This window comes from Leucoraja erinacea, chromosome 26 (genome assembly GCF_028641065.1).
Source record: "Leucoraja erinacea ecotype New England chromosome 26, Leri_hhj_1, whole genome shotgun sequence".
NCBI classification, from domain to species: Eukaryota; Metazoa; Chordata; class Chondrichthyes; order Rajiformes; family Rajidae; genus Leucoraja; species Leucoraja erinaceus.
Window position 1 is genome coordinate 29,797,112 of NC_073402.1, and position 27,207 is coordinate 29,824,318.

Sequence of the window (27,207 nt, forward strand, 5' to 3'; positions counted from 1 at the left end):
GTGTGTAGGATAGTGCTAGTGTATGGGGTGATCGCTAGTCGGCACGCCGAAGGGCCTGTTTCCAAATGCTTTGGGTGTGTATCGAATTATTTCGAATTTTAAGATCAAGAATACTGTCCTGAATTGGTGCTCTCGTCGGACAGTGCACATTGGGAATTGGCCCAGTAAAGTGCAACTGCAGTTGTTTCAAGCTGTCTGTTAACAGCTTGTATGAGAACTGTGATTGTTCATTTTTCTCATCAACAGAAGTAACAAGATTGCGGTATTAGTCAGCAAAACCTGGCCACAGTAATATCTGCATTAAGAAAGCAATACATTCTGATGTTTACATTCCAATGTCCTTAACAAACAACAGGCGTTTTCATAATGTATTAAAAGTGTTACTGGTCCAGGATCTTGCCATCTTCCTAATGGTTTTGCTGGTCCTATATTAAAATGGTAAATCTTGAGTACACCAGAATTCTTGTAGTTATCAATTTCTAATTAGCAATAAGTTCTTGTCCTTGGCAGAATTATCACGCTTGACTTTCGAAAATAACATTTTGGTTTTGAATGGGTCAATGAAGCTGTTTCAGGGGGTCATGTAGGATTTCCAATTTAAGCGTTAAAACTTGAGGTCACTGTTTTGAAAGAGGGGAGTAACATGAAGAAACGTGTAAAATCAGATTTAAAAAAAAAAAATCTACAGCAAAATTTGGTTGTAACTGGATATTGATTTAAAAAAAAAATCTATTTCATTTCTCCCTTTTTAGTCTTGGGAAGCCAATTTAACTGGCTTGTAATTCATGACCATTTATGTTCCATTTAAGGTTTAAAATGCTGCTGTAAATTTTGACATGAGCTTAAAACTGCTTATTGTGGTGTGACGTGTTCTCAAAATTGTTGTGGATAAATTAATGATTCCTCAGTCACCTGAGAGATTGACTATGGTCGAGGGAAGTGGTGATTGGGTGACTGACCTAAAATCAGTAATTTATTCAGCAAATGTTAAACCTGCAATTCTGGTAATACTGAGCAAATTTAAAGTGCCTTTTTTGCCTGAAGATGATTTGATCTTTCAGCTGTGTTGTGACTTGTAGATTTATGGAATGTTATGAGTCATACCTGAAAAAGCATGATTGGCATTGCTAACTGAAATTAATGCAGTTAACACTGCTTTGCAAATCTCCCGAACTACATTTGTTGTCCAACACCAGCCTTGCATGATATAAAGCAGACATGCTGAGTGTTGCAAGCATTGTCAGGCAGCATCTCTAGAAATAAACACTTTATATTGTGGGTCCTGGATCCTCCCCAATACCTGACTTGCTGAGTATTTCTGACATCTGTTTTATTTCAGATTTTCAGCATCTTCAGTATTTTATAAGCAACCATTTAAAAAATAAAGGCACCAGGAAGTCTACTGCAGCGTAGGAGGCAATGCTGCTGCCTCACAGATCCCGTTAGCAGGGTTTAATCTTGGCCTTTCGTATTCTGTCTGGTTTGCATGTTGTCACTGTTTGACTATTTAGGTGCCCCCTGGGTGTTCAAGTTTCCTCTAAAATCCCAAAGGTGCTAATTAGCAGGTTGCTTGACTCGTGTCAATTAGCTGAAGTGTAGATGAAAGGGGAATTGGTTTAACATGAGAGAGTATAGGCTGCAGAAATTTGGCAGAATGGGAATCAAGGCTATAGGTTGCCATTTTGCCCATTGACTATAGTAAGAAAGTGTATATTCGTCTTTTAAAAATTTAATGTCTGGAAATTATTTAGTTTGAATAAGTAAACATTGCTTTTATTCTAGTTTAATTTGGAGATAGTGTGGAAACGGGTCATTCGGCCTGCCGAGTCCACGCCGACCAGCGATCCCCGTACACTAGCACTATCCTACACATTAAAGTAATTTACAATCTTTACCAAAGCCAATTAACCTACAAAACTGTATGTCTTTGGAGTGTGGAAGGAAAACGGAGCACCCAGAGAAAGTCCATGTGGTCACAGGGAGAATGTACAAACTCTGTACAGTCAGCACCCATAGTTAGGATTAAACCAGGCTCTCTGACGCTATAAAGGAGCAACTCCACCACTGTGCCACTTAATCTCTTATGATTATTTCTGCTTCTGAATTTTCCATTTAAACTTAGATTTTGGCGACTTTGCAATGCATTTCGTTGTCTCTGTACTGTACACTGACAATGACAATTAAAATTGAATCTGAACTTCACCTCAAAGTTGCAGGAGGAATACACATATTGGATTCGTAAATCTACGGGACTATTGTATGTTACTTCAGTTAATGCCCAGACACTTGTATTTCACTCTTTGACCTTGCACAGTTGGACAATAAAATTTACAGTGAGCCAGATTAGTTTAAAGGTAGCAGTAAATACACAGGACTCTGTCTGCAAATGGCTGTATCCCAGACCCCGAGCCTTGCTCTGGCTGTACACCTGGACCACAGACCACACCCCAGATCTGGCTGCATTCTGGACCCCTGGCTTGTACTCCAGAGTAATGAGTATCCCAGATACTGAACCATAAAGGTTTCTGAATGAAATATTAGATTAAATTTAATACAGTTGCTTGAACTGTGTGATGTTGGCAGTGATAGGATGAGGCAAAGTGGGATAATGCTGGAACTAGACTGGTTTCCTAACTTTAGGTGATCTGATGGTGTTTACATTTGTGTGGGCTCGGTGTTCCGGCTGTCCAGAAATATGCTGTTTCTAGGTTAATGTATCTCTGCCCCTAGTGTGTTGGCAGTGAAGGAGAAAGTGGGATAATGTGGAACTAGTTTTAATGGGTGATCGATGATTAGTGTGGCTCGGTGGGCTGAAATACCTGTTTCTGTAATGTATCTCTGAATTTTAAGCAAACTGGTCAGCACAACCTGTCTTTGCTGTTGGATTTCATGATCATTTGAGGTAGAGGGCATAGATTATTCTTGATCAGTTCCCCAGAGTGTAAATGGTATGTGCGATTAAGTTCTGTTTGATTTGAAATTATCGATCAAGTCAGTGTTGGAGCCAAAACTAAAATGTATGTAAGTAGTATTACCCTCAAGTGGTCACCTGTTTGCTGTTTTGTGGCTAAGGGAGTGTATAAAGGGAAATTATCTTTTCCCATTGATAACGTGTTAAACAATGAGCCTTAGAGTAACTTGCATTCTTTGAATATTCCTGACCCTGTTTACATTGGGGATGTTACAAAACTGGATTTTTTGAATTCCTTTGGCCTTTGTGCTAGGTTTGTGACTGATTTACTGTCTTTTTATCATGTGAAATGGTCTCTTGAGAAAAACACCTTTGGTGGCTCTGGATGGCATGCAGGCTGTGCTGAGTGCAATATTTTACCCTAAACCTGGTGCCACTTGGGTGGTGTCACTTAGGCATCCTAATGCTAGGGGTAGGAGGTTGTAACAAAATCTTTGGATGTTTTATCTTTGTAAATGTTCATACTTTCACTCCAGCTTTTAAATTTTCATGGAAAAAGACGTAAGGACTCAACCCAAGCAGTATCTGGACTAGGAACAGATGATCTGGATTTTTTCATTAAGCAGTAAACCAGTGATACACTGCACCATCTTTGGAAGTTGTTTGCAGGTTTTCTGAACTTTTCCTTTTTGGTGATTTATTGGCCGTGGGCCAGTTTGGGGCTATCCCTGACATCAGAGATATCCTCAAGCAGACACAAAATGTTGGAGTAATGCTGTAGGAATGTGTGACGTTTCGGGTCGAGACCTTTCTTCAGACTCTGTTTGTAAACCAGCATCTGCAGTTCCTTCCTACACATATCCTTAAGCAGGGTGAGCAAGCAATCACGTTGCACTTTTAGTTGGCACACAGGGAAGTACATTTTGTCCAGATGTGTTAATAATGATCTAAATTGCCAAATTTAAAGTACAAGTTTACTGTAGATGCTTAAATATGTTATTTTAATTTAAAAATATAAAATCTCATTTGTATTTTCTGCAACTAAGCATATGGATTTTTTCTTTTGTGGGAGTCTGTCCACTGGTTCGTGACGATTCCATTGGAGGCTGGAAAACTGTGTACCCTGCAGGGAAGTGGGGGTTCATTAAAACTGGCATTCATTTCCCTGCTCATCCATGCACATTTGCAAACTCCAAAGTGGCATGACAACAAAATGCTAAAGATAGACACAAAGTGCTGGAGTAACTAGCGGGTCAGGCAGCATCTCAGGAGGTGAGATTAGAGTATGTCCGGGGAGCAGAAAAGTCAAGAGAGAAAAAGGTCCAGAGAGGGTAGATGGCTGTCCAAGAGGAGGAGGAAGGTTGGAGACGGGAGAACGTGTCCTCACTGGGAGGTGAGGACTCCTTCCCATAGAAGCTGGCACAGAGATGGAGGTGACGGAAGTAAAGCTCTGTCATGGCAAACTTAGAACTCGTTAAGATAAATGCAGTTTGTTCCTAAATGGAAGTAGAAGCAAAAGCAGGAAATTTACCATTGGAGCTTGCTGTGTTGATCAGAAAGCTTGATTCTCTCTCTAATCTAATTTCTCCAACTGACTCTTGCATGCCTTGATCTCTTTAGAAACAAAATAGTATTCAGACTAAGCACTCAATCCTTTGTAGATAGAGGGGCAGAAAATTCCAATGATACAGTTTGAAGAAATGTGAGAAATAGTACAATACAGCCCTTCAAGTCTGCCCCCCTTTGTTGTTTTCCAGTACCGTCCCCATTTCTTTTGCCTTATTGCCTTGAAATTTCATTTTGAATATGCTCTACAACTCTGCCATATGGGGCAGAAAACTGTAGTGCTGTACTGTTCTATGTTCAATGTAACCGCATCTTGTTAACCTTACCACGGCTCCCTTCATTCCTAAGTGGCTTATCTACTCAAAAACTGTGTCCCTAGTCTTGTTTCAGTCTGGGGAAACATTCCCCTTCTGTATCTACTCTGTCATCCCCTTTAAGAATTCTGTAAATTTCAATAAGATCTCCCCTCATGTTTGTAAACTTGACAATGCAATCATGGTTCACGTCTGGAATTAGTTTTGTGAATCTTTACTGCATATTTCAATGGCAGACCAAAACTGCACATGCTACTTTGGGTGTGGAATCGCTAAGGACTTGTGCAATTAGACTCCAATCTCTTTTTGTAATAATGCTAATGTTGCATTTGTCCTCCTAATTGCTTGCTGTGACAGCTTCGGTGACTTGTGCACTAGAAGGCCAAGGACTCTGAATATTGAGAATACCCAGCTCTTAGTAATTTAATAGATACCGCTTTGCCATTGGATGTACCAAAATGGGCGTCCTCTTGCTCTTGTATTCCGTCACCCCTTGATCAGAAACTTTAGCTTTATTCTTTGTAGATCCTCTTTTCCTGAGTGCCTGCATTCTGTTGTAGTTCAGGTCTCTTTTTTTCCCTGTTGCCAGCCGGGCAACCTCGGCAGCTTTTTAGGTTGCCAAATGACAGTTTAGGTGGTCATTTAAGACGGATTGCATGCGATAATGTGCTCGGACGAAGTGTGTAGTTGCCAGTTGGAATTATGGTCAATGAAGCATTCACATATTATTTCTGCATCAAATAAAGTTGCAAACTAAATATATTCACCAATCAAGACATGATATATACCACAATGACATGCACAAGATTACAATACAGTATCTCATCTCTTTTTAGATGTTGCAATGAATGCAATTTCTATTATATCTTTCCAATTCCAAACACAAATCTTGCTTGATTATTCAGCGTATGATCAACCTCGGTGAGACCAAGCGCAGGCTTGGCGATCGCTTTGCACAACACCTCCACTCAGTTTGCAATAACCAACCTGATCTCCCGGTGGCTCAGCACTTCAACTCCCCCTCCCATTCCGAATCTGACCTGTCTGTCCTGATCTTCCTCCATGGCCAGAGCAAGGAACAGCATCTCATATTTTGCTTGGGTAGTTTACACCACAGCGGTATGAACATTGGCTTCTCCAATTTCAGGTAGTCCTTGCTTTCTCCCTCCTTCCCCTCCCATTCTCAGCTCTCCCACAGCCTACTGTCTCTGCTTCTTCCTTTCTTTTTCCTGTTTCCCCCCCCTCCCCCCACCCGACATCAGTCTGAAGAAGGGTCTCGACCCAAAACGTTGCCTATTCCTTTGCTCCATAGATGCTGCCTCACCCGCTGATTTTCTCCAGCTTTGTCTCCCAACGGGATCCCACCACCGACCACATCTTCCCATCTCCTCCCCTGTCGGCTTTCTGCAGAGACCGTTCCCTTCGTAACTCCCTGGTCAATTTGTCCCTTCCCACCCAAACCACCCCCTCTCCTGGCACTTTCCCTTGCACCTGCAGGAAATGCTACACTTGTCGCTTTACCTCCCCCCTTGACTCCATTCAAGGACTGAAGCAGAGTCCTGTACCTCCTCCAACCTCATCTGTTGTATCCGCTGCTCTAGGTGTCAGCTGCCCTAGATCGGTGAGACCAAGCATAGGCTTGGCGATCGCTTCGCCCAACACCTCTGCTCGGTTCGCAATAACCAACCTGATCTCCCGGTGGCTCAGCACTTCAATTACCCCACCCATGTCAGAATCGATTGCTTACTGACAAGTGTCCTCAAAGGTTTATGGTTTTAGAAGAAAGTTTCATAGTAACTAAGAAATGGAAGGCCAATATCAACATTTTTATATTCAAGGCAATTTATTTTGAACATACAAATGTTTACATGGAAAAAAATATTAAACATTACATTGTCTGGCCTTTGAAGTTAGCTTTGAACTTGCAAATGTACAGCCAACTTGCTCATTGCAAATGAAATACAAATACTTCCATTTGGCCGAGAAAGGGCGTTCATATGTCCCGACACAGCAATGTGTTATATATTTGATAGCCTAATGCAATATCATCCTGGACTTATGATTGTCAAAGTATGTATGAGCTCCATTTAAGCTGATGGTAAAGATAAAAGATCAAACAGAAAATGGATGTTTCTGTACACTTCCAAACAAAATTGCACGTGTTTTCAACATAACAGTATATAGACACTGCACTGTATGAATCTCGACTCTGTCCTTTTGAAAAGCTTGCTTGTTGAAGGAAAGAACTTGATCAAAATAAAATGCCAGAAAAAGTGGCAGCTAAATGTTAATGCACTGCCTTTTGGCAAGGCAGAGGTAGAAGTCTGAAAGTAGGGAAGATTGCATTACCATAATAACATGTAAAATATGAAATGGATATGAATATGTGGGTGGCAAAAGGTGTGGTGTTGAAGGTTGTGTGTGGTGTCTATGCCTTTTGCAAGTGTGAGTAATTATACTAAGCTTTAAATGCTTGTTTCGGAGCCTCCCTCGGCAAAATGCGTGTGGTGTATTTAACGTTAATGATCCTATGACGCAAAATATATTGGATTAGACAGCTTGTTCTAAATGTGCATATTTTTAATCTTGCACCTCTTTGCTTTATACTCTGATAAGTTTAAGAGCATTTTGTACCAATGAATGTGGTTTGCAATAAATTTGCCCCATTGTAATGTGTGCATATTGCATGAATTGTAATATCCATGTCATTATTTTACATGTTATTGTGGTAATGCAATCTTCCCTACTTTAACCTCTGCCTTGCCAAAAGACAGTGCATTAGCATTTACCTACACTTTTTTCTGGCATTTTATTTTGATCCAATTCTTTCCTTCAACGAGAAAGCTTTTCAAAAGGACAAAGCCAAGAGTCAAGCAGTGGAAAAGTTGAATACTTCCCCGGATTTACCAATGGACAGCCAATCCTTTTCACAACTGACCTTCAATATTGCATCCTGCTAAACTTCAATTCATTAAGTCATTTATCCAAGACCTTTGCCTTAGATCTGCACTGATTCAGTTCTTTGTTCACATTCACCCTGCCCTGACTCCACCAGTGCTCAAACATTTAACTCTGTACATTTCTGCAATTTGAGCTTGTGTATTGTTCAATTTTGGATGCACTGTTTGGCATGCATCCTAAGCTGCTGTCTCTTTTGAAATGTGCTCTTTCATTTTCCAAAACCATGGTCAAGACTTTTTAAAAGGGTCGGAAGGGCAGATGATGTCATGGCATCTATGGAAAAATATGAATTTGTGGACTAAAGACTTATTGGTATTATTTAGCAATTCAATATTTTCCACATGAGTTTGGCTTCAACTGAAGGGTAATAGTAATGTGGAAATTGTCATTGCCACACATTGTCTGTATCCTCCATTGCATCAGTGTGACCATAGCTCATCTATACACTCGAAGGAAACATTTGAGTTGATCTGATCTTGAATTGTTTACTGGATTTAATGCATAGCAAATATTCAAAGGCATCTTGTAGTTTACTTTCATCTGTGCATCTACTGTGAGCAGATACAGGTTCAATTTACATGGAGCATTTGTGGAAGGTGTTTTGGGTTGGGTATCTAAAGTAGGTCATAATTTATAAATAGCTACCTGTAATGTTAGCATTTGTTTATTGCCCTCGCAACATGCCGTGTGCGCTGTAAATCATAATCTTGTCTGAACTTGTTCCAAAGCTTTACTTTTTGTAGTGTTCTTAATGTGTTAATTTATTAACCTTTGCTGTTCTACGTCTGATTCACACATATTAAACCCGTCCTTTCATACACTAACTGATCACTATGATGAAGTGTCTGCTTAATTTAATTTATCTCAAATCCAATTCAGTGTTTTGGTTGAAAAACAATGTGGAACTTCAAAATAAAGTGAATGCTGGAGATACTCTGCTGGTGAGACAACATCCATGCAAAGTTGACTTAGGAGATGATGCCCATTGCAGGTGATGAAAGAATGAACCAAAGCATTGTGGAGGGGACAGTCCCTATGGGAATGCTGAAAGGAAAGATGCCACATAGAAAAGTCATAGATAAGACAGCATGGAAACTGGTTATTTCGGCCCAACTTGTCCGTGCCAACCTAGATGACCATTTAATTTGTCTATGTTAGGCCAATTTCCCTCAACTTTTTAATGTACCTGTCTAAATGTTTACACATCCTCCAGGTGCACCAGTTTCCTTCCACATCGTAAGAACGTGCGGGTTTGTAGGTTAATTGGCCTCTAAATTGCCGCTGGTGTGCAGGGAATGGATGTCGAAGTAGGGTGACAGAGAACTAGTGATCAGTGGTTGCCATGGACTTGGTGGGTTGAAGGGCATGTTTCCATGATGTATCTTCCCATCAATCTGTTCCGAGACTGGGGTCTGTACAACTGGATAGGAATGAACATGGAAACAAAGCCAGTTTCTAAAAGCAGGCGTGTAATGTTTGGACACCAAGTAATAGATAGCTGGATAATTGTTTGTAGAATCCCGTGTTCATATTTAGTTGCAATATTTTTGGCCTACAGCAAATCTGCTTGAACGTTGTGAAAGCATTTGTTTATGAACACGATTCTTTGTGTCCCCACATGTTGTTAAACCACCTGAGGCTTTAATCCAGGAGATCCAATTTCTTGAGCAAATTAAAGACCGCGAGATTCGCATGATAGAAATGTGTGATCATAATTGAACATCTGCTTGTGGGTGGAGGCAGTGACTGGCGTTATTACGTTCTAAACTTTGCTTATTGATAATAGCACACTTTTAATTTTACTTTTATTAAGAACTGGTTTTGTTTGCTTTGTTTCAAATGTGTCTGGGGAAGGGGGATGATGGAATTGTCACCAAGGTATCCTGATGATCTACTTTTTGTTATGGTATCTTGGATAATTTTTGCATTGTATCTCTTCACAAAAATTAAAATATTGGTTTTGATTTGTGAGAGACTGGGTCTGCTTGTGTAATGGCCTTGTATGAATATGAACTAAAGCTAAGGGAGGAAATGCAAGCTGAAAGGGGCAAGTTAGTCTGCCAGAAGACAAGAGGCCATAAAAATCTAAGCTTTGATAAGTCTAAGATCCCTCTTGCTCTTCAAAATGGAGAAGCAGTATGGGACAATATTGAGAAACTTGAAGCCATGCATCATGAGCATACAGAAGTTCTGTAAAAAAGATTGAAGGCGTACAATTTTATAAATTATTTCCCATTCGACTCATCAAACATCACCTCCACTATCTGAGAGAGTCAGTAGTTTCCACATTGGTCTCATTAGCTCCTTTTGAATGCACAAAATCAAAGTGGAAGTCATCCTTGATCCCAAAGAACAACCTAGCAAAAGACTAATATGTTGATAATGTATTTTTCCAATCTTTCACAGCTAGCTTCTCCCTCGTAGATAGACACAAAGCTGGAGTAACTCAGCGGGACAGGCAGCATCACTGGATAGAAGGAATAGGTGATGTTTCGGGTTGAGACCCTTCTTCAGACCCGAAACGTCACCCATTCCTTCTCTCCAGAGATGCTGCCTGTCCCGCTGAGTTACTCCAGCTTTTTGTGTCTACGGTTTAAATCAGCATCTGCAGTTCATTCTTAAGAATTTCTCCCTCTTACATAGTTCTCCCTGCTTAATTTATACCTCCTTAACCTGGTAGTTAATATAGCAGTCCTAGTATTGTATAATTGGTTGCTCAATAGTGACCATTTCTTAAAATTTATGCACCAGATCACTGCTTAATGACTAGTCTGTATTATTGAACATGTTACATCAACCCTCTTTTTTCCCTGTCATGTAGGAAAATATGAAAGCTTTTTATAAGTGGGGATCCCAAAGATCTATTTAGAAAATTAATTGAAATGGGTCAAGTGCATAACTGTAGATAAGGCCGTGATAAGTGTTTTTTGGAATGGAGTACTTAGTTGAAAATATGTTACAAACAAGGATCTAGTATATTTTGCTAGCAAACCTATGGAAAGTATTGCATATCTGTGTGAAGTGAGCAGTACTGATGTAATCAAACTTAATTGCATTCCTGTAATCTGACGTTGTCTTTTCTTTCTTCCTCAGTTTAACTTTGTGGGCAGAATTCTTGGCCCAAGAGGACTCACTGCGAAACAACTGGAAGCAGAGACTGGGTGCAAGATCATGGTGAGAGGAAAAAGTTCAATGAGAGACAAGAAGAAGGTAAGATTAAACATTACGGCTGGAGGTGTCAAAGATTAAATTATTTGATTTGAGTTTTAATGGTCGAGGGGAGTTGCCATCTATAGTGGGCCATTGTAATCCCACTTGAACAAGGATTTAGGTGTATGTAGACAATGCTGGAGTAACTCAGCGGGACAGGCAGCATGTCTGGAGAGAGGGAATGGGTGACGTTTTGGGTCGAGACTTCTTCAGACTGATGTCAGGGGAGTGGGAAATGCATAGATAAGGAAGTATAAAGTAAAAGAAAATGGAGATAAAGGAAAATGTAGAATAGATCATTGAGAGAAGGTAACAACAAAGCAAACAGAGATAATGTAGTTGGGAGACGGTAAAACAGGTCGGAGATCTGGGAAAGGGGAGTGGATGGAGAGACGGAAAACAAGTGTTACTTGAAGTGAGAGGTCAATGTTCATACTGCTGGGGTGTAAGCTGCCCAAGTGAAATATGAGGCGCTGTTCCTCCAATTTGCGCTGGGCCTCACTCTGATAATGGGGGAGGCCCAGGACAGAGAGATCAGTGTGAAAATGGGAGGGGGAGTTAGTGTTTAGCAATCGGGAGATCAGGTAGATTTAGGCGGACTGAGCGGAGGTGTTCAGCGAAACTATCGCCGAGCCTGCGCTTGGTCTCGCCGAGAAACAGGAGTCCACACCTGCAACAGCGGATAAAGTAGGTGAGATTGAAAGAGGTGCAAGTGAACCTCTGCCTCGCCTGAAAAGACTGTCTGGGTCCTTGGACGGAGTCGAATGGGGAGGTATAGGGACAAGTGTTGCATCTCCTGTGGTTGCAGAGAAAAGTAGCTGGGGAGGGGGTAGCTTGGGTTGGAAGGGGCGAGTTGCGGAGGGTACGGTCTCTGCAGAAAGGGGTGGAGATGGGCAGAGGTGGCAAATGGTGGGATCCCTTTGGAGGTGGCAAAAATGTCGGATGATTATGTGCAGTATGCGACAGCTGATGGGGTGGAAGGTGAGGACAAGGGGGGATTTTCTGCCCCTGTTACGAACGGGGTGGGGGGGGGGAGCAAGAGCAGAGCTGCGAGATGTCGAGGAGACCCTAGTTAGGGCCTCATGTATAATGGGAGGGGAACCCCTGTTTCCTAAAGAATGAGGACATCTTCGATAACCTGGTATGGAACACCTCATCTTGGGAGGAATTAGGTGTAGGGGATAGTCTTTACAGGAAGCAGGGTGGGAAGAAGTGTAGTCGAGATAGCTGTGGGACTTAGTGGGCTGAAGAAGGGTTTCGGCCCGAAACTTTGCCTATTTCCTTCGCTCCATAGATGCTGCTGCACCCGCTGAGTTTCTCCAGCTTTTTTGTGTACCTTCGATTTTCCAGCATCTGCAGTTTCTTCTTGAACACAAGGGTTTATAATAGATGTCAGTTGATAGTTTGGCTCCTGTGATGGAGATGGTTGTTTGGACGATTAAGGTGTTGCAGAAAGATAGTGCCCTTCATGTTTGGGACAAAGACCCATCATTTATTTATTTGCATCTGTACTCCACAATTTGAGATTTGTAATAGAAAAAAGTCACATGTGGTTAAAATGCACATTGTCAGATTTTAATAAAGGCCATTTTTATACATTTTGGTTTCATGTAGAAATTGCAGCAGTGTTTATACAGGGCACCATAATGTTTGGGACATAGCAATGTCATGTAAATGAAAGTAGTCCTGTTTAGTATTTTGTTGCATATTCTTTGCATGCAATGATTGCTTAAAGTCTGCGATTCATGGACATCACCAGTTGCTAGATGTATTGCAGCCATCTTTAGCTTATGCTTGTTTTGGGGGCTAGTCCCCTTCAGTTTTCTCTTCAGTATAAAAGGCATGCTCAATTGGGTTCAGATCAGGTGATTAACTTGGCCACTCAAGAATTGACCATTTTTTAGCTTTGAAAAACTCCGTTGTTGCTTTAGCAGTATGTTTGAGATCATTGTTTTGGTGTAGAATGAACCGCCGGCCAATGAGTTTTGAGGCATTTGTTGAGCAGATAGGATGTGTCTATACACTTCAGAATTCATTATGCTACTACCATCAGCAGTTGTATCATCAATGAAGATAAGTGAGCCAGTATCTTCAGCAGCTATACATGCCCAGGCCATAACACCCCTACCACTGTTTCACAGATAAGGTGGTATGCTATGGATCTTGGGCAGTTCCTTCTCTCCTCCATACTTTGCTCTTGTCATCACTTAATCTTTGTCTAATCTGTCCACAAGACCTTTGTCTAGCAATGTTACAAAATTTTGAGATTTAAAAAATCAAGTCTGCAATTTATCCCATCAGATAAAGCATAACAATAAGTTTAATTTGACACCTAATTCACTTTCATATCTCGTATTAAAAATGTTATGACCATTTTCATACTCGGAAATTAGCATCTTGTTCCCTATTGATTTTCAATGGACATTACAAAAAAGCTGTGATCTTGGATTGTCAATAGCCCATTTCTTAAGGAAAGATTAACATTTTTAAATAGCCTAAGTGTCCAAAGATTATTCACAAATAATTCACAATATAACATGATTTTTATATCTAATTTACATTAATTTATAGGCCAAATGGAAGGAATTTAGTGTTCAATTGCTGTAAATAAATGCCCATTTAAATCGGTTTTCTAGTGGGTTTCTGTGAACGCGCAGGTTTAGAATGTTGACAGCGCGCTAGATTAGTGCCCTCAAATGCCGAGAAAAATACTGCGGGATATAAAAAGCCCAAAATGAGCTATTCGTTATAGATAATTATAATTATAGGGTTATATACATGCCCCATTTAATGTAAAAATAAGGTACATACCTTTAATTGTTTGCTTTATAAAACCCTGGGGCTGCGAAAGCTTGCGAACTGAACGAGAGCTTTTAAATTTATTATATCTACTATTCGAGGCCTATAAAACTAATAATAGCTTTTGGGACCGGGTCTTGCAGCGATTCTCCGTTAATGATTTACTAGGCTGAACATCTGCGATTGGAACAGCCTAGTAAAAATTGGGTTTTAAACCCGCCCCCTCCAAACAGCTCCAAAATCACACACAAGGGGTGGGGCAGATGCTCGGCCACGATTCAGGTAGGTTTTGTAACATACCTACTTTGTCCAGAACTGTGGTGGCGCTTTTAAGTACTTCTTGGCAAACTGCAACCCGGCCATCCTATTTTTGCAGCTAACCAGTAGTTTGCATCTTGCAATGTAGCCTCTATTTCTGTTCATGAAGTCTTCTGTGGACAGTGGTCATTGACAAATACACACCTGTCTCCTGAAGCGTATTTCTGATCTGTCAGACAGGTGTTTAGGGATTTTTCTTTATTATAGAGAGAATTCTTCTGTCATCAGTTGTGGAGGTCTTCCTTGGCCTGCCAGTCCCTTTGCGATTAGTAAACTCACCAGTGCTCTCTTTCTTCTTAATGATATTCCAAACAGTTGATTTGGGTAAGCCTAAGATAATTGGCATGGACCCAAGAGGGTCAACAGTCCCAATTTATGTGCTGTACGACTGAGTTTACAGGCAAGAGTTGTATTGTTCTCTAAAAACAAATTGGCAAAATCAACTAATTTGTGCGTCTAAACTCGTTGATATTAATGGAATGATTTTAACTGGTTTGAAGCTATTGAAGTTTCGAAATTTAAATCCTTTTTGAAGTAAAGCACAGGGGTGCGCGCGTCCCTGAGCTGCCTATTCCTTTCTGCCAGGGACCTTCTAAAAGCAGGCATTAAGTTCAATGTGATGACGTGGCCCTGTGATTCTTACAATTTTATTTAAGAACTGTAATGGTGTGCTTTGAACTGCACTGTCATGGTTAAAATTTCAGCAATGTGATTTGTGCTTGCTCAAGTTTTCTTTGAAGGTAGAAGTTAAATGCAGTCTCACCTTTTGTGGAACAAAGAGTAATCCATTTATTTAAAAGGGAGATATTGCATTTTTCTGAATCTTTTGCTTCTGTCAAATGTTTTGGCAGCACTTGGTAATAAATGACAAGATCTGCCAACTCGTCTTCTGGCAATAAAAGCATTGCAGCACCATAAGATTTTAATGTACTTACAGCCATCAGCAAGTCTAACAATGTAGATAGTGAGAAAAGTGTTTGATTATGTGAATCAAAAAAGGCATTGGTATTTTTAGCATGCGTTTTGCATAGTTTATGCTCATTGCTCTTGTCGAGCCATGTGCTCTGTAAATTAATTCCACGAATTTTTAATAAGATGCAATGTAATTAAACATAGGCAACTGCCATGCGATGTACACATCCTTCATTGAATTAGAGCATAGTACACAAACAGTACAGCGCAGGAACAAATCCTTTGTCTCAATGTCTCTGAACATGATGCCAAATTAAACTAATCCCGCCTATGTACATGTGACCCATATCAGTTCATTCACTGCATAGTTATGTGCATCTAAAAGCTTGTTAAATTCCACATCTGCTTCCACCACCGCCTCGGGCAGTGTATGTTCCATTCTGACCTTTAAACTTTCCCCCCTCTGTCGTCAGATCTGTGCTTTTAGTATTTGACATTTTCCCCCAGTTAAAGGTTCTGACTCTTCCCCTATTCATGCTTCTCATTTTATAAACTTGTGTTCGATCTTCCCATGCCTGCCAATTCTCTGGAGAAACCAACCCAAGTTTGTACAGCCACTACATGTAGCTAATTACCTCTATTCCAGACAGCGTCCTGGGAAATCCATTTTGTGCCCTCCAAAGACTCTTGACCAAAACAGTACCCAATACTAGAAATGTGGCCTAACCAGCAATTACTACAATTGCAATGTAACTTAATTTTTGTTGCCTGCAAATTTACAGATCAACACATCAATATGGTCATCTGAGTCTTTATATACATCACAAGCCAGATTTTCCAGCAGTGAACCCTGTAGTACACCACTGGGGTGTGACCTCCAGCTAGAAATTTAGAATCCATACCACCTAGTCACTGAATCCTATGCATCTAATGTTCCAGTGGATGTGGTGTATCTGGACTAACCAGTGGATGTGGTGTATCTGGACTTCCAGAAGGCTTTCGACAAGGTCCCACATAAGAGATTAGTACACAAACTTAAAGCACAAGGCATTGGGGGTTCAGTATTGATGTGGATAGAGAACTGGCTGGCAAACAGGAAGCAAAGAGTAGGAGTAAACGGGTCCTTTTCACAATGGCAGGCAGTGACTAGTGGGGTACCCTAAGGCTCAGTACTGGGACCCCAGCTATTTACAATATATATTAATGATCTGGATGAGGGAATTGAAGGCAATATCTCCAAGTTTGCGGATGACACTAAGCTGGGGGGCAGTGTTAGCTGTGAGGAGGATGCTAGGAGACTGCAAGGTGACTTGGATAGGCTGGGTGAGTGGGCAAATGTTTGGCAGATGCAGTATAATGTGGATAAATGTGAGGTTATCCATTTTGGTGGCAAAAACGGGAAAGCAGACTATTATCTAAATGGTGGCCGATTGGGAAAGGGGGAGATGCAGCGAGACCTGGGTGTCATGGTACACCAGTCATTGAAGGTAGGCATGCAGGTGCAGCAGGCAGTAAAGAAAGCGAATGGTATGTTAGCTTTCATTGCAAAAGGATTTGAGTATAGGAGCAGGGAGGTTCTACTGCAGTTGTACAGGGTCTTGGTGAGACCACACCTGGAGTATTGCGTACAGTTTTGGTCTCCAAATCTGAGGAAGGACATTATTGCCATAGAGGGAGTGCAGAGACGGTTCACCAGACTGATTCCTGGGATGTCAGGACTGTCTTATGAAGAAAGACTGGATAGACTTGGTTTATACTCTCTAGAATTTAGAAGATTGAGAGGGGATCTTATAGAAACTTACAAAATTCTTAAGGGGTTGGACAGGCTAGATGCAGGAAGATTGTTCCCGATGTGGGGAAGTCCAGGACAAGGGGTCACAGCTTAAGGATAAGGGGGAAATCCTTTAAAACCGAGGTGAGAAGAACTTTTTTCACACAGAGAGTGGTGAATCTCTGGAACTCTCTGCCACAGAGGGTAGTTGAGGCCAGTTCATTGGCTATATTTAAGAGGGAGTTAGATGTGGCCCTTGTGGCTAAGGGGATCAGGGGGTATGGAGAGAAGGCAGGTACGGGATACTGAGTTGGATGATCAGCCATGATCATATTGAATGGCGGTGCAGGCGCGCATACGTGGCATACTTCCAAGCAGCGGTGTGGAATCACAGATAGACACAGTTGTTGAAGTAAACGTAGTAAAGAAAAGGAGACATCAGTTATCAGTTTGACCTCTATTATGAGGGTGGGAGCGGAGGGCACGTAATCCCTCATCGTAACTCCTCATAAAATACAGATCAAACATCAAACTGGTAAGTTCTCGTTTAATCTTACTATTTTACTTCGGAGTCACATGCGTGACTACGTGAAGACTTCAAAGCTCTGTGATTTCAAACCGTGTAACAGTTTTATTTCACTCACTGCCGAAGTTCTTGAGGGAGGAAGTGTGTTATCGTAACCAACCAATGAATCTGTTTTTCGAGAAACAAAAAATGGTATTTAGTAACAATAACAAATTAAATTGCTCCCCCGGGCTTAAATTAAATATTTGCAATTTGTAAAACTTTTCTGCAAACAAGTCGGGTTTCGTCAAATTGTAAAAATTTCTTAATGTCGTTTCCCTCGACCATTCTGCTGTCGTCACAATATGGTCAACCGGTACGTCCATTCTTTCGGCCGTTGATGTAGACGCTGCCCTGGTGGAATGAGATTTGAAAAAAGTTAGTGTCTATTCCGGCAGCCTTCAGTACCTGCTTGAGCCATCTTGCAATGGTTTGGCTCGTTACCCGGCCAAGAGGTTTTTTGTGGCTGACCCATAAGGCTTTTTCACTCCCTCTGATGTTATAGGTTGTGTCTATATAATATAGTAGATAGGTCATGACACACAACCGCGGCTCTGGCGGGTAAGCCCGGAACACCACAACTGGATTGGCTATACCTGGCCTGCTCTGTTCTACCAGACCCTGGATGATGAACGAGATCTGGTCTGTATTTTTCGTAGTACCTGACTGATGAGGCAGAAGGGAGGGAAAACAGAAGAAGGAATTTCCCCAATCCAGCGTGAAGGCATCTACTACCGCTGCTGCCTCTGGGTCTGGTTCCCAAGCGACATGCATAGGTATCTGGTGATTTAGCCTTGATGCAAATAAATCGATATCTGGCGTGCCATATAGCGTGATAATTTTTGCAAATACTTTGGGTTTTACATCCATTCGATGTTGTCATTGAATTTGCGTGACCTGGTGTCTGCCACTGTATTTAGCTTATCTGATAGGTAAGTTGCTGACAGCCAAATATGTCTTTTTGACACACCATTGCCAAATTGTGTTGACCAATTTGTCGCATGATAACGATTTTATGCCTCCCATATGGTTAATGTAGGCCACCACTGTAGTATTATCCATTTGTAACCGTACATGCAGTGATGCATATTTGATGTATATGTTTTTAATCCATAAAAGGCACCCAACATCACTAAATAATTAATGCCCCGTGTAAGTAGTAATGATGACTTTAAGTTAGTCCATCTACCACCTGTTAGATAATGATAGGGCTGAAACTATGCCAACTGTTTTGATATAGTTTCAGTGGGTAATTTCATGACCCGATCATAATGACCTGCATGATATTTTAATGCCTGTACCTTTGCTCTTTGTAGATTTTATAATGCAATGGTCCGAATTGTGTAGCCAGGAATGCTGCTACCATTTCCCCAATTACTCTTGCTACTTGTCGAATAGTTGGTTGCTCGTTGACCATTAAATTGTGGCATAATTGTGCCAGTTCAACCGTTTTGTCTTTTGGCAAGTTACAGTCATATGGACTGAATTAATTGTGAAGTCTAAGTAGTCCATGATAGTGGATGGCTTCAACTTTGATTTATCTGGATGTAAAACAAACCCTAGGGTTTCGAAAACTGTTTTGTAGCTGAAAAACAGCTGACATAGCCAATTCCATGGTCTTCTTATTAGTTTTGCCAGGGCTGGTTTTAGTATCTTAATGAATAACCTTGAGCTGATGTTACCCCATGGGGTAATGCTTTAACTGTCATAGTTGCCCCCATCCAGGTAAATTTTAGGTATCTGCGTAGATCCTTTTGAATGGGTACTGAATAGTAAGCATATTTGAGGCCAATGCTTGCCATAGAGTATCCTTTGAAATTAGATTCCTTATTTTACATATTTTTGTAGGCACCAGACCCACCTACCTCCATCGATATGGGCATTTCTTCTGTCTCTTCCCAGACCACCGAGTCTGGCGCGTTGTCTGACATGGCGGTGATGTTGGGGGGTGGCGCATTTTCCATGGGGTCCTGCTCTGGGCCGTGGTCTAAAAGACTCCCGGGCATAAAAAAATGCGGTCCCCGAGCTTTCACCAGTCCCATATGGTAGACGTCAACTGGTGGACGTGATGGGGTGCTGCCGCTTGGGTATTGTATTTTTGGGGTTTGCTCGTCCTGGGGCCTGCCCTCATGAGGCCGAAAGTTTTTATTCCCATGAGGCTTTTTGCCAAAGAGCAGTAAGTCTGACTCAGTGGCTGGGGTTTAGCACAACCCAAATTCGGGATTTAGGGCAGGTCTTATGATTTATATACGGAGGTAATTTATCTCGCTCTGCTTGTTGCACAACAGTGCGAGAGTGATTTGTTAGTTAGTGGTCATCTCCGTATTGTCCACAGAAAATGAGCAAATGGTGTGATGGCTGACGTCAGGAGCCTGAGGATCCGCTGCAGTATCAGCTCCTGGTCCGAGTATTTGTCCCGAAGTGCCCCCAGATTTGGCTGTTGACTGCCGGCACTTTGAAGGACTAGAATTTATTGGAGCTGTACATTTTAAAGCCTCATTAACCACCTTCTCCTGTAGGTGCCTGTCGTAGAGATGGTCAACGCTGGCCGTTAGTTTTTAGGCTCTGATGGCCTTCCTGCACGTGGGGTAGCCACGTAGCGGTCCACACACACCCAGCAGCTCTTCCTGTTCCTGCACCCCTGGCATACTCCCGAATTCTTCAGCCAGCGACCCCCTCTTCATGACCAGCCCAGCCCTGGTCACCCCAAAGCTAACACACTAAGGAGGAAGCGATGGGCAGTGCCTAGGCACTGTGGAGGGTATGCCTGAACCCTCCAGCGAGACTGCCCCTCACGTAGCGTGTCTCGCAGGAGCTCCTGCTCCAGGAGCCGCCCCAGCGGCTCAGGCGGCGCCCCAGCGGCTCAGGCGGCTGTCTCTCTCCCATGCGGGTGGAGAGACGTCCCCTCCGACAAGTCGGAAGCTACCGGCCGGATGCCTCTTCGGATGGCTAAACATCCAGCCCGCAGCTCAGGCACTAGCGGGGGACAGGTTCTTCTAGAGCTATTGTGCCTTGTAGAAGCGAGAGCGCCGCTCCAGCGGCTCAGGCGGCTCTCTCTCCCCCCCGTGCGGGTGGAGAGACGTCCCGTCCGAAATCGGGAAAACACCTGCCGGATGCCTCTTCGGGTGGCTATGCATCCAGCCCGCTGCTCAGGTACTAGCGGGCTGGGCTCGGCACGGTGTCGGGGAATAGCGGAACACCGGGTAAACGCTCCTACCGCCTGTTGCTGCCCCCCTCCCTGATGGAAAACGTTCCTCCTCGAACGGGGGACAGTTTTGTTCCAGAGCCCTTTTCTCCAGAGCCCTGTAAAACACAAGCAGATAGAAACCCGACCTCAGGGTACTCACCTGACGGTCCGTTTCATTCTGTAGCGGGAGCGCCTAACTCCCATTGCAGCCGCTGTTGCACTGCTGGCGTTAATGCCGCGCATGCGCGCTGAGCGGGTTCTTCACGTAGTCACTCATGTGACTTCGAAGTAAAATTCTTAAATATCTAGTATTTACTTTTGAGTGGCACGTTTCCTTTCTCTAAAATAAATCCTCTTATTCCCCGTAATGTAGTCAGTCACATTGAATTGCCCTCTGCCATTGGAAAATCTATTTATCTTAACTCTTCATGAAGTTAACTGTTTAAGAATTATTTCTGCTCTACGTGGAACAGCCACAACCTTGTCCTATATTTGTAGCTATTCCCTGAATCCATTCACATTTTTGTATCCTTTCCAAATATATGACCTTCCTACAGCGTGATGCAGAGAACTGGGCACAATGCTCAAGTGCATTAGGTTTATTCTCGCAGTGTTGTTTGCTTGAAGCTCCCATTTGGTAACGGGTCCACTGCAGTTAGCTATCTATTTCAAACACTTTTGGGTTTTATGTGCACCAGCTGTGACATTTTGCAATTTTGATTGAATAACCCAGCCCTGATTTATAAATTGTTCCTTTGTAAGAGACTGAGTAGGTCCTAGAGCTAAAAAAAAAAGGAGCTAAGTAACTGGTTAATAATGTTTCTTCAGTTTTTCCTTTAATTTAAATGTGCCTGAAAATGGAGCACATTAAGGCTGTGACTGATTACTTTATTCCTCCTCATTTCATTTAATGTATTAGTTATAATGACTTTTTCTCTGCATATGTGGTTATATCTGAGGTGCTAATGGATTCTGGTCTTGGTTCCTTCATTTACATGTATATCTTTGGTATTGCTCAGAGGCACACGTCTTAGTTCTATTGTGTGAGAGCAGTCCACTGTTGCCTCTTCAACAGGTAATTATTTGAGGAGCCAGATTTTCCTGATTCCGCTGGCTCTGACTTCAACTGACATCCAATTTCTTCTCTACCATGTTGCACTCAATTTCTTCATTGTCATTCTGTCCCCATCAATATTCTATTTGCATCCCATACGTATCATTGATCGCCTCTTCTGTTGACTTTATATATTCCAAACTTTATTGAACTAGGGTCTGAGCAGATTATTAACTTGGGCTGCGACATTCATTTTTAAATATAGGGTTAAATCTGTGAAGTTTCTGAAAACAGTTTCCAAATATTTGAAACTTTTTTTTCACTGAAAAATGGCATCTATATTTGTATATTATGTCATGGTGCAGACTTACACCACTTTGGTTAGGCTGCATTTGGAGTTTTGTGTGCAATTTTGGTTGCCCCATTACAGGAAGGGTGTGGGGGCATTGGAGAGGGTGCAGATGTGGTTTATCAGAATGATACCTGGATTAGGGTCTATTAGCTACAGGGAGAGAGGTTGGACTGACTTAGATTGTTTTCCCTGGAACGCGGCGAGACCTGGTAGAAGTATACAAAATTGCACGAGAAATAGCTAGGATAGACAGAACGTTTTTCCCAGGAGTGAAAAATCAAATACTAGAAGGCGTGCCTAGAACAGGCTGCAGGTTGGTGGTTGAGACGGAGGCGATAGTGGTATTTAAGAGGCTTTTGGATGAATGGAGGGATAACGATTATGTGAAAGAGATTATATTGGCATCGGGTTCAGTGCAGACAGGGTGGGCTGAAGTGCATTTTCTTGTGCTGTATTCTATATTGTATTTCAGAGATTTATTTGCATCCTGAAATTGCATCTCATTCTTGCACTGCCCATTTTTTTTTGTTTCGCTGCTTTAACGCACGTCCCACTGGCAGTTTCAGTGCTGATTGGTAGATGGAAAGGTCACAGGTTTTTGAAGGCTGGTGGAATTTATAAAAGGATTCAATAAACTCTTTTTGCTGCGATTCTCCCCCCCCCCCCCTTGCAGTTTAGCAGAATAACAGCTATACAATTTGTTTCAACATGTCCACACCTCAATGTATTTGGCTTCTGTCAATGAATTAGCAAGAACACAAAGCTGAAGTAGTGGGCAAGTCAGTGAGTACACAAGTGGTATAATTGAATTTTTTTTTTTTAGCTTATGCAAGAGTTTTAGCATTCAATTTACCATCTGGCTGCACTTGAATAATTTGGGACATGTGTGGAACACTACAGGCAGTGAGTGTACACTCCATTAAACCATAGCTTCAACTAACTCGTAGCTTTCTGTCCTACATAGCTACAGGACTTAGCTCAAATCTGGCAGTAGGATGGATTTTTTTTTAAGGTGGTGCTGTTTTAAGTGTCATACACTCCTGCTTTCGGCTTGGTACACACAGATGTCCAAATATAGATATACTCTGATTAACTTCAGATGTTCATTAGTGTTTGGAGCAGAATAAGGCCATTCGGCCCATCAAAACTACTCCACCATTCAATCATGGCTGGTCTATCTGACAACCCCATTCTCCTGCCTTCTCCCCATAACCCCTGACATCAAGAATCTATCCATCTCTGCCTTAAATATATCCATTGACTTGGCCTCCACAGCCTTCTGTGGCAATGAATTCCACATATTCACCATTCTCTGACTAAAGAAATTCCTCCATCTCCTTCTCCCATCACATATTCCTTTTCTCCAGAGATGCTGCCTATCCCGCTGAATTACTCCAGCATTTTCTATCTTCGGTGTAAACCACATCTGCAGTTTCTTCCTACACATATGTAGCGTTTACCCGTTTCCAGTGAATGAGAATCTGAAATCTTGGTGATTCTTTCATTCATTAGCCAACCGCTGACGGAGGATTATGTGCTTTGTAGCCAGGTAATTTCACTGATGTACTTTTAACATGAGAAGCTGTGAAATCGTACAATTTGATTTTAGCTTGCTGATCAAACCGAATAGGTTCCATGCATTTGGGATAACTTCTAGAAATCTCTAGTGCTCTTGATCAATTACATCACAATGTTTGTTCAGATTAATAGTCAAGGAAACAATTCAAATCTGATGGCATTTTTAATGCTTTATCTATGACGTTGGATATGGTGCTACATAAATGCTGCATATTCCCTTGATGTTTCACCAGTAATTTGTTTCAATCAGTTTTTCTGGCTGTTGGATCCTGAAAAAAGTATAATGATATGAACGTCTTCTGTATAAATAAAGCCTCGGAAGGGATTTGAGGATAGGTTTACACTGTAATTAAGTCCTGCAGTGAAAGGTGCTTGCATGGGCACAGACTCTAGTTGGACCTAATTATTTATTTGCATGTTTTATATAATTCTGCTTCTTGTCTTTACAGGAAGAGCAAAACCGAGGCAAACCCAATTGGGAGCATCTGAATGAAGACCTCCATGTATTAATAACTGTTGAAGATACTCAAGACCGAGCAGAACTGAAGTTACGAAGAGCTGTAGAAGAGGTCAAAAAACTTCTGGTGCCTGCAGTAAGTATCTGAGCTGTTTCTGTTGACTGTTGATCATAAAGGCTGTAGTTTTCTTGCGTTCAAAATGTAATTCAAAATAGTTCTGGATTTTCCATACTTGCTATTGTTATTATACACACATCAGCAGAGGGTTTAAATTGTGAATGGTTGTGAAGTTGCATCTTAATGATGAGAGTAGATATCTTAACCTCTTTAATTTAAGAACGTGGGAAGTACTGATCATTGGAATGAGTGAATTGTTCATTTGTCTTGCATGTCTAAAACAATAGACAAGAACTTTAATTTACGTAGACTTTAACTCTAGACCTATGCAGTTTGACTTGAATGAATCTATATTTCTGGTATGGATGCTTAAACCAGTGGTGGTTTGATACATTAGATGTTGGATTTATTTCCTGGGATTACTCCATCTACCAGGTTTTACATCAATTAATGTTAGTCAAAACTAAAATTAGCATCCTTGAATGAACACAGTGCAGGAGTAAATTGGCGGGTCAGGCTGCATCTTTGGAGAACATGGATAGGTGATATTTCGTGTCGGGACCATACTTCATCCTGAATGTCTGACAATCATTTTCAGTCTTGGTCAATGACAGACTGTGCTCATATACAGCGATACCTAGACCATGTCTTTCCTTGGATAGAAGTTGCAAGTAACATTTCCTGCATACATATGACAGCCACTGACTATCAATTATATGACCCCTTTCCCCTTTGTTATCATTGGCATGCCACCCAACTTTACCCACCACCTCCACTCACCTTAACATCCTACAGAAAATTGACCTGACCTGGAAATTGCTTTTGCCAACCATGTGTCATATCTGCGTGAGCAGGTCAGAAGCTGGCTGTTCTTTATTGAATATCTCAGTCATGTATAAGATTTAGGGCACTGAAGAACTGCCTAGTTGCCTGAAAGAAAGCTGTGGTGTGAAATAAATCTGACAACATCAAGAACAAGCCAGGCGCCTGGGTACACATTCAGCAGCATGAAACTTCACTCTATGCCTGCTTTCTGACTACATTATGTACCATTTATAATTTTTAAGTATTTATTGGATTGAGCAATGCAGGAACCCAGCTTTTATTGTCAATTCCTAATTGTCCTTGAGCAGATGATGAGGAGCCCAGTCTCGAACTCCATTTATTTTAACAAGCCTCTGAGGTGCATCAACAAGGTTTGAAAGCTGCAAAGAGTGAGATTATGTATAAATGTATTCCTCCCCATGTTGATCTTGTGGCAAAATCAGTTGAAGAATCGCAATACTACATTTTTGCCATTTTGTGCCTGCCCCCCTCTCTGCCTGCCAGTTCTCACCACTCTCAAATTGACAACATGATCCAGAGGGGAGAACCACCCACTCTTCATTCTCTCACCCTAATCACCATCCAGGATAGTGGATGGAGGACATGTTGGTGTAACTGAGCAGGTCGGGCAGTGTCTCTGGTGAACATAGATAGGCCATATTTCAAGTTGAGACCCTTCAGAGGGCACACCTTTCCTCTGCAGTGCACAAGGTTACTAAAATGTATGCATTTTTAATATTGACATTTTCTTTTAGCTATTTAAACATTTATAGCGTTTGTTAGTGTATGTTAATGTTAACAATAGAGGCCTCATTTATTTAGGTGTGTGGTGGCTATGTAGGGGACAGCTCTAGTGGTATATCTCTTGTAGCTAAGTGATTTATCTTACATTCCTGACCCTTAGCATGTTGATGTTGGGAAAATGTTATCCCTTCAATTTATTGAGCAAGACAGCTCCAGCCGATTTACTCAATATTCTTTGTTTCATTCATTGAGACTTTGCATACAGAAATCTATGTTCAAATCCATCTCCAAATCGCACCAATGAATACTCAAAACGCCCTTTGAAATATTATGGGAATTGGTAACCAAAATCTGGCTTGTAGTTGAAAATTTTCCAATTTATTTTGTTGGGCATTGTTAATCTTTTGGATTTTCAATTTTCAATAAGGCTGTAGTTACTCATTTCTCGACTAAATTCAAGACTAAAATCAACAAACTTTTGGGTAAATGGGGATTTGAGGTTATGGGGATGGATCAGAAAAGCAGTCTAAAGGCATATCTTACAGAAAGCAGCTCTGACCTAAGGGGTGCTATGGCCCATTCTTTCTACATGTGGAGTTAATGTAAATGAGCAACTTAAATATAGTGAGCCAGTGAACCAGAATTTATTAAAGGGACTTTAACATGCCTAACGAAAGCTGAAGCGCGACCTGATTTTTTTTTTTCTTTTAAATTAGACAGGGTTGTATTATCATCTACTCACATCAATGAATAAAATATCTTTCCGTATTCAACAGTGTGAAATTGATTGAATTTTTCACTGCAATTAAATGTACATTCATTCATGAGCTTTTTATTTTGGTTTGAATCAGAACTTACAATAGATCTGCTACTGAGCTGTGCATTAATACTTAATGGTGGTCATGTGCCAGGCCTGCAGAATACTCACTGATACTTTTCCCCTCAGCAAGCAAATCCTCTCAACAATTTTAAGTGATGCCAGGTGTGTATTTAGCTGTTCTTCAGTTAGCATTGTGGAAAGACTCTCCAAGGTTACAGACTATTGAGAATGGAGTATTATGTCAGATGAAATCAATATTCATTTGGAGCACTTGTGCCTTGCACATAGTAAGAATGCCTTTCAATGGCTAATGCAGTGACTAGTATCTATTTGAAATCTCATTTCTTAAATTTTACAAATGTATTATACTTACATGTAAATAATCATGAGACGAGATACAATGAACTACAGATGTTGGTTTACAAAATCATCTGCCTATCAAAAAACGATCTGCCTATCAAAAACCCATCTGCCTACCAAAAACCCATCTGCCCATCAACCCCCCCCCCCCCCCCCCCCCCCCCCCCCCCCCCCCCCCCCCCAAGCCCATTTCAGATTCAGATTCAAACTTTATTGTCATTGCGCAGTGTACAGTACAGAGACATCGAAATGCAGTTAGCATCTCCCTAGAAGAGCGACATAGAATATGAGCAATAAATAAATATATTTACGTGCAGTCATAGTAGTGCAATTCTTTTTTTTAAATGTCTGTATAGCACCTATTACTCGTCTGGCCCCACATCTC

The 27,207-nt window shown here is 41.5% G+C and overlaps 1 protein-coding gene across 7 annotated transcripts in view; it reads left to right on the forward strand.

Annotated features, from left to right (window-relative positions):
- qkia (QKI, KH domain containing, RNA binding a) overlaps positions 1–27,207 on the forward strand; it is a 94,372-nt gene that overhangs the window by 30,592 nt on the left and 36,573 nt on the right. For all 7 annotated transcript variants that reach the window (XR_008725596.1, XR_008725597.1, XM_055656608.1 and 4 more), the window contains exons 3-4: positions 10,846–10,962; positions 23,948–24,091. Coding sequence is in view for 5 of the 7 variants with exons in the window: in XM_055656608.1 (XP_055512583.1) it covers positions 10,846–10,962; positions 23,948–24,091 (261 nt within the window). In the remaining 2 variants the exon portion in view is untranslated. The remainder of the gene's footprint in view (positions 1–10,845; positions 10,963–23,947; positions 24,092–27,207) is intronic.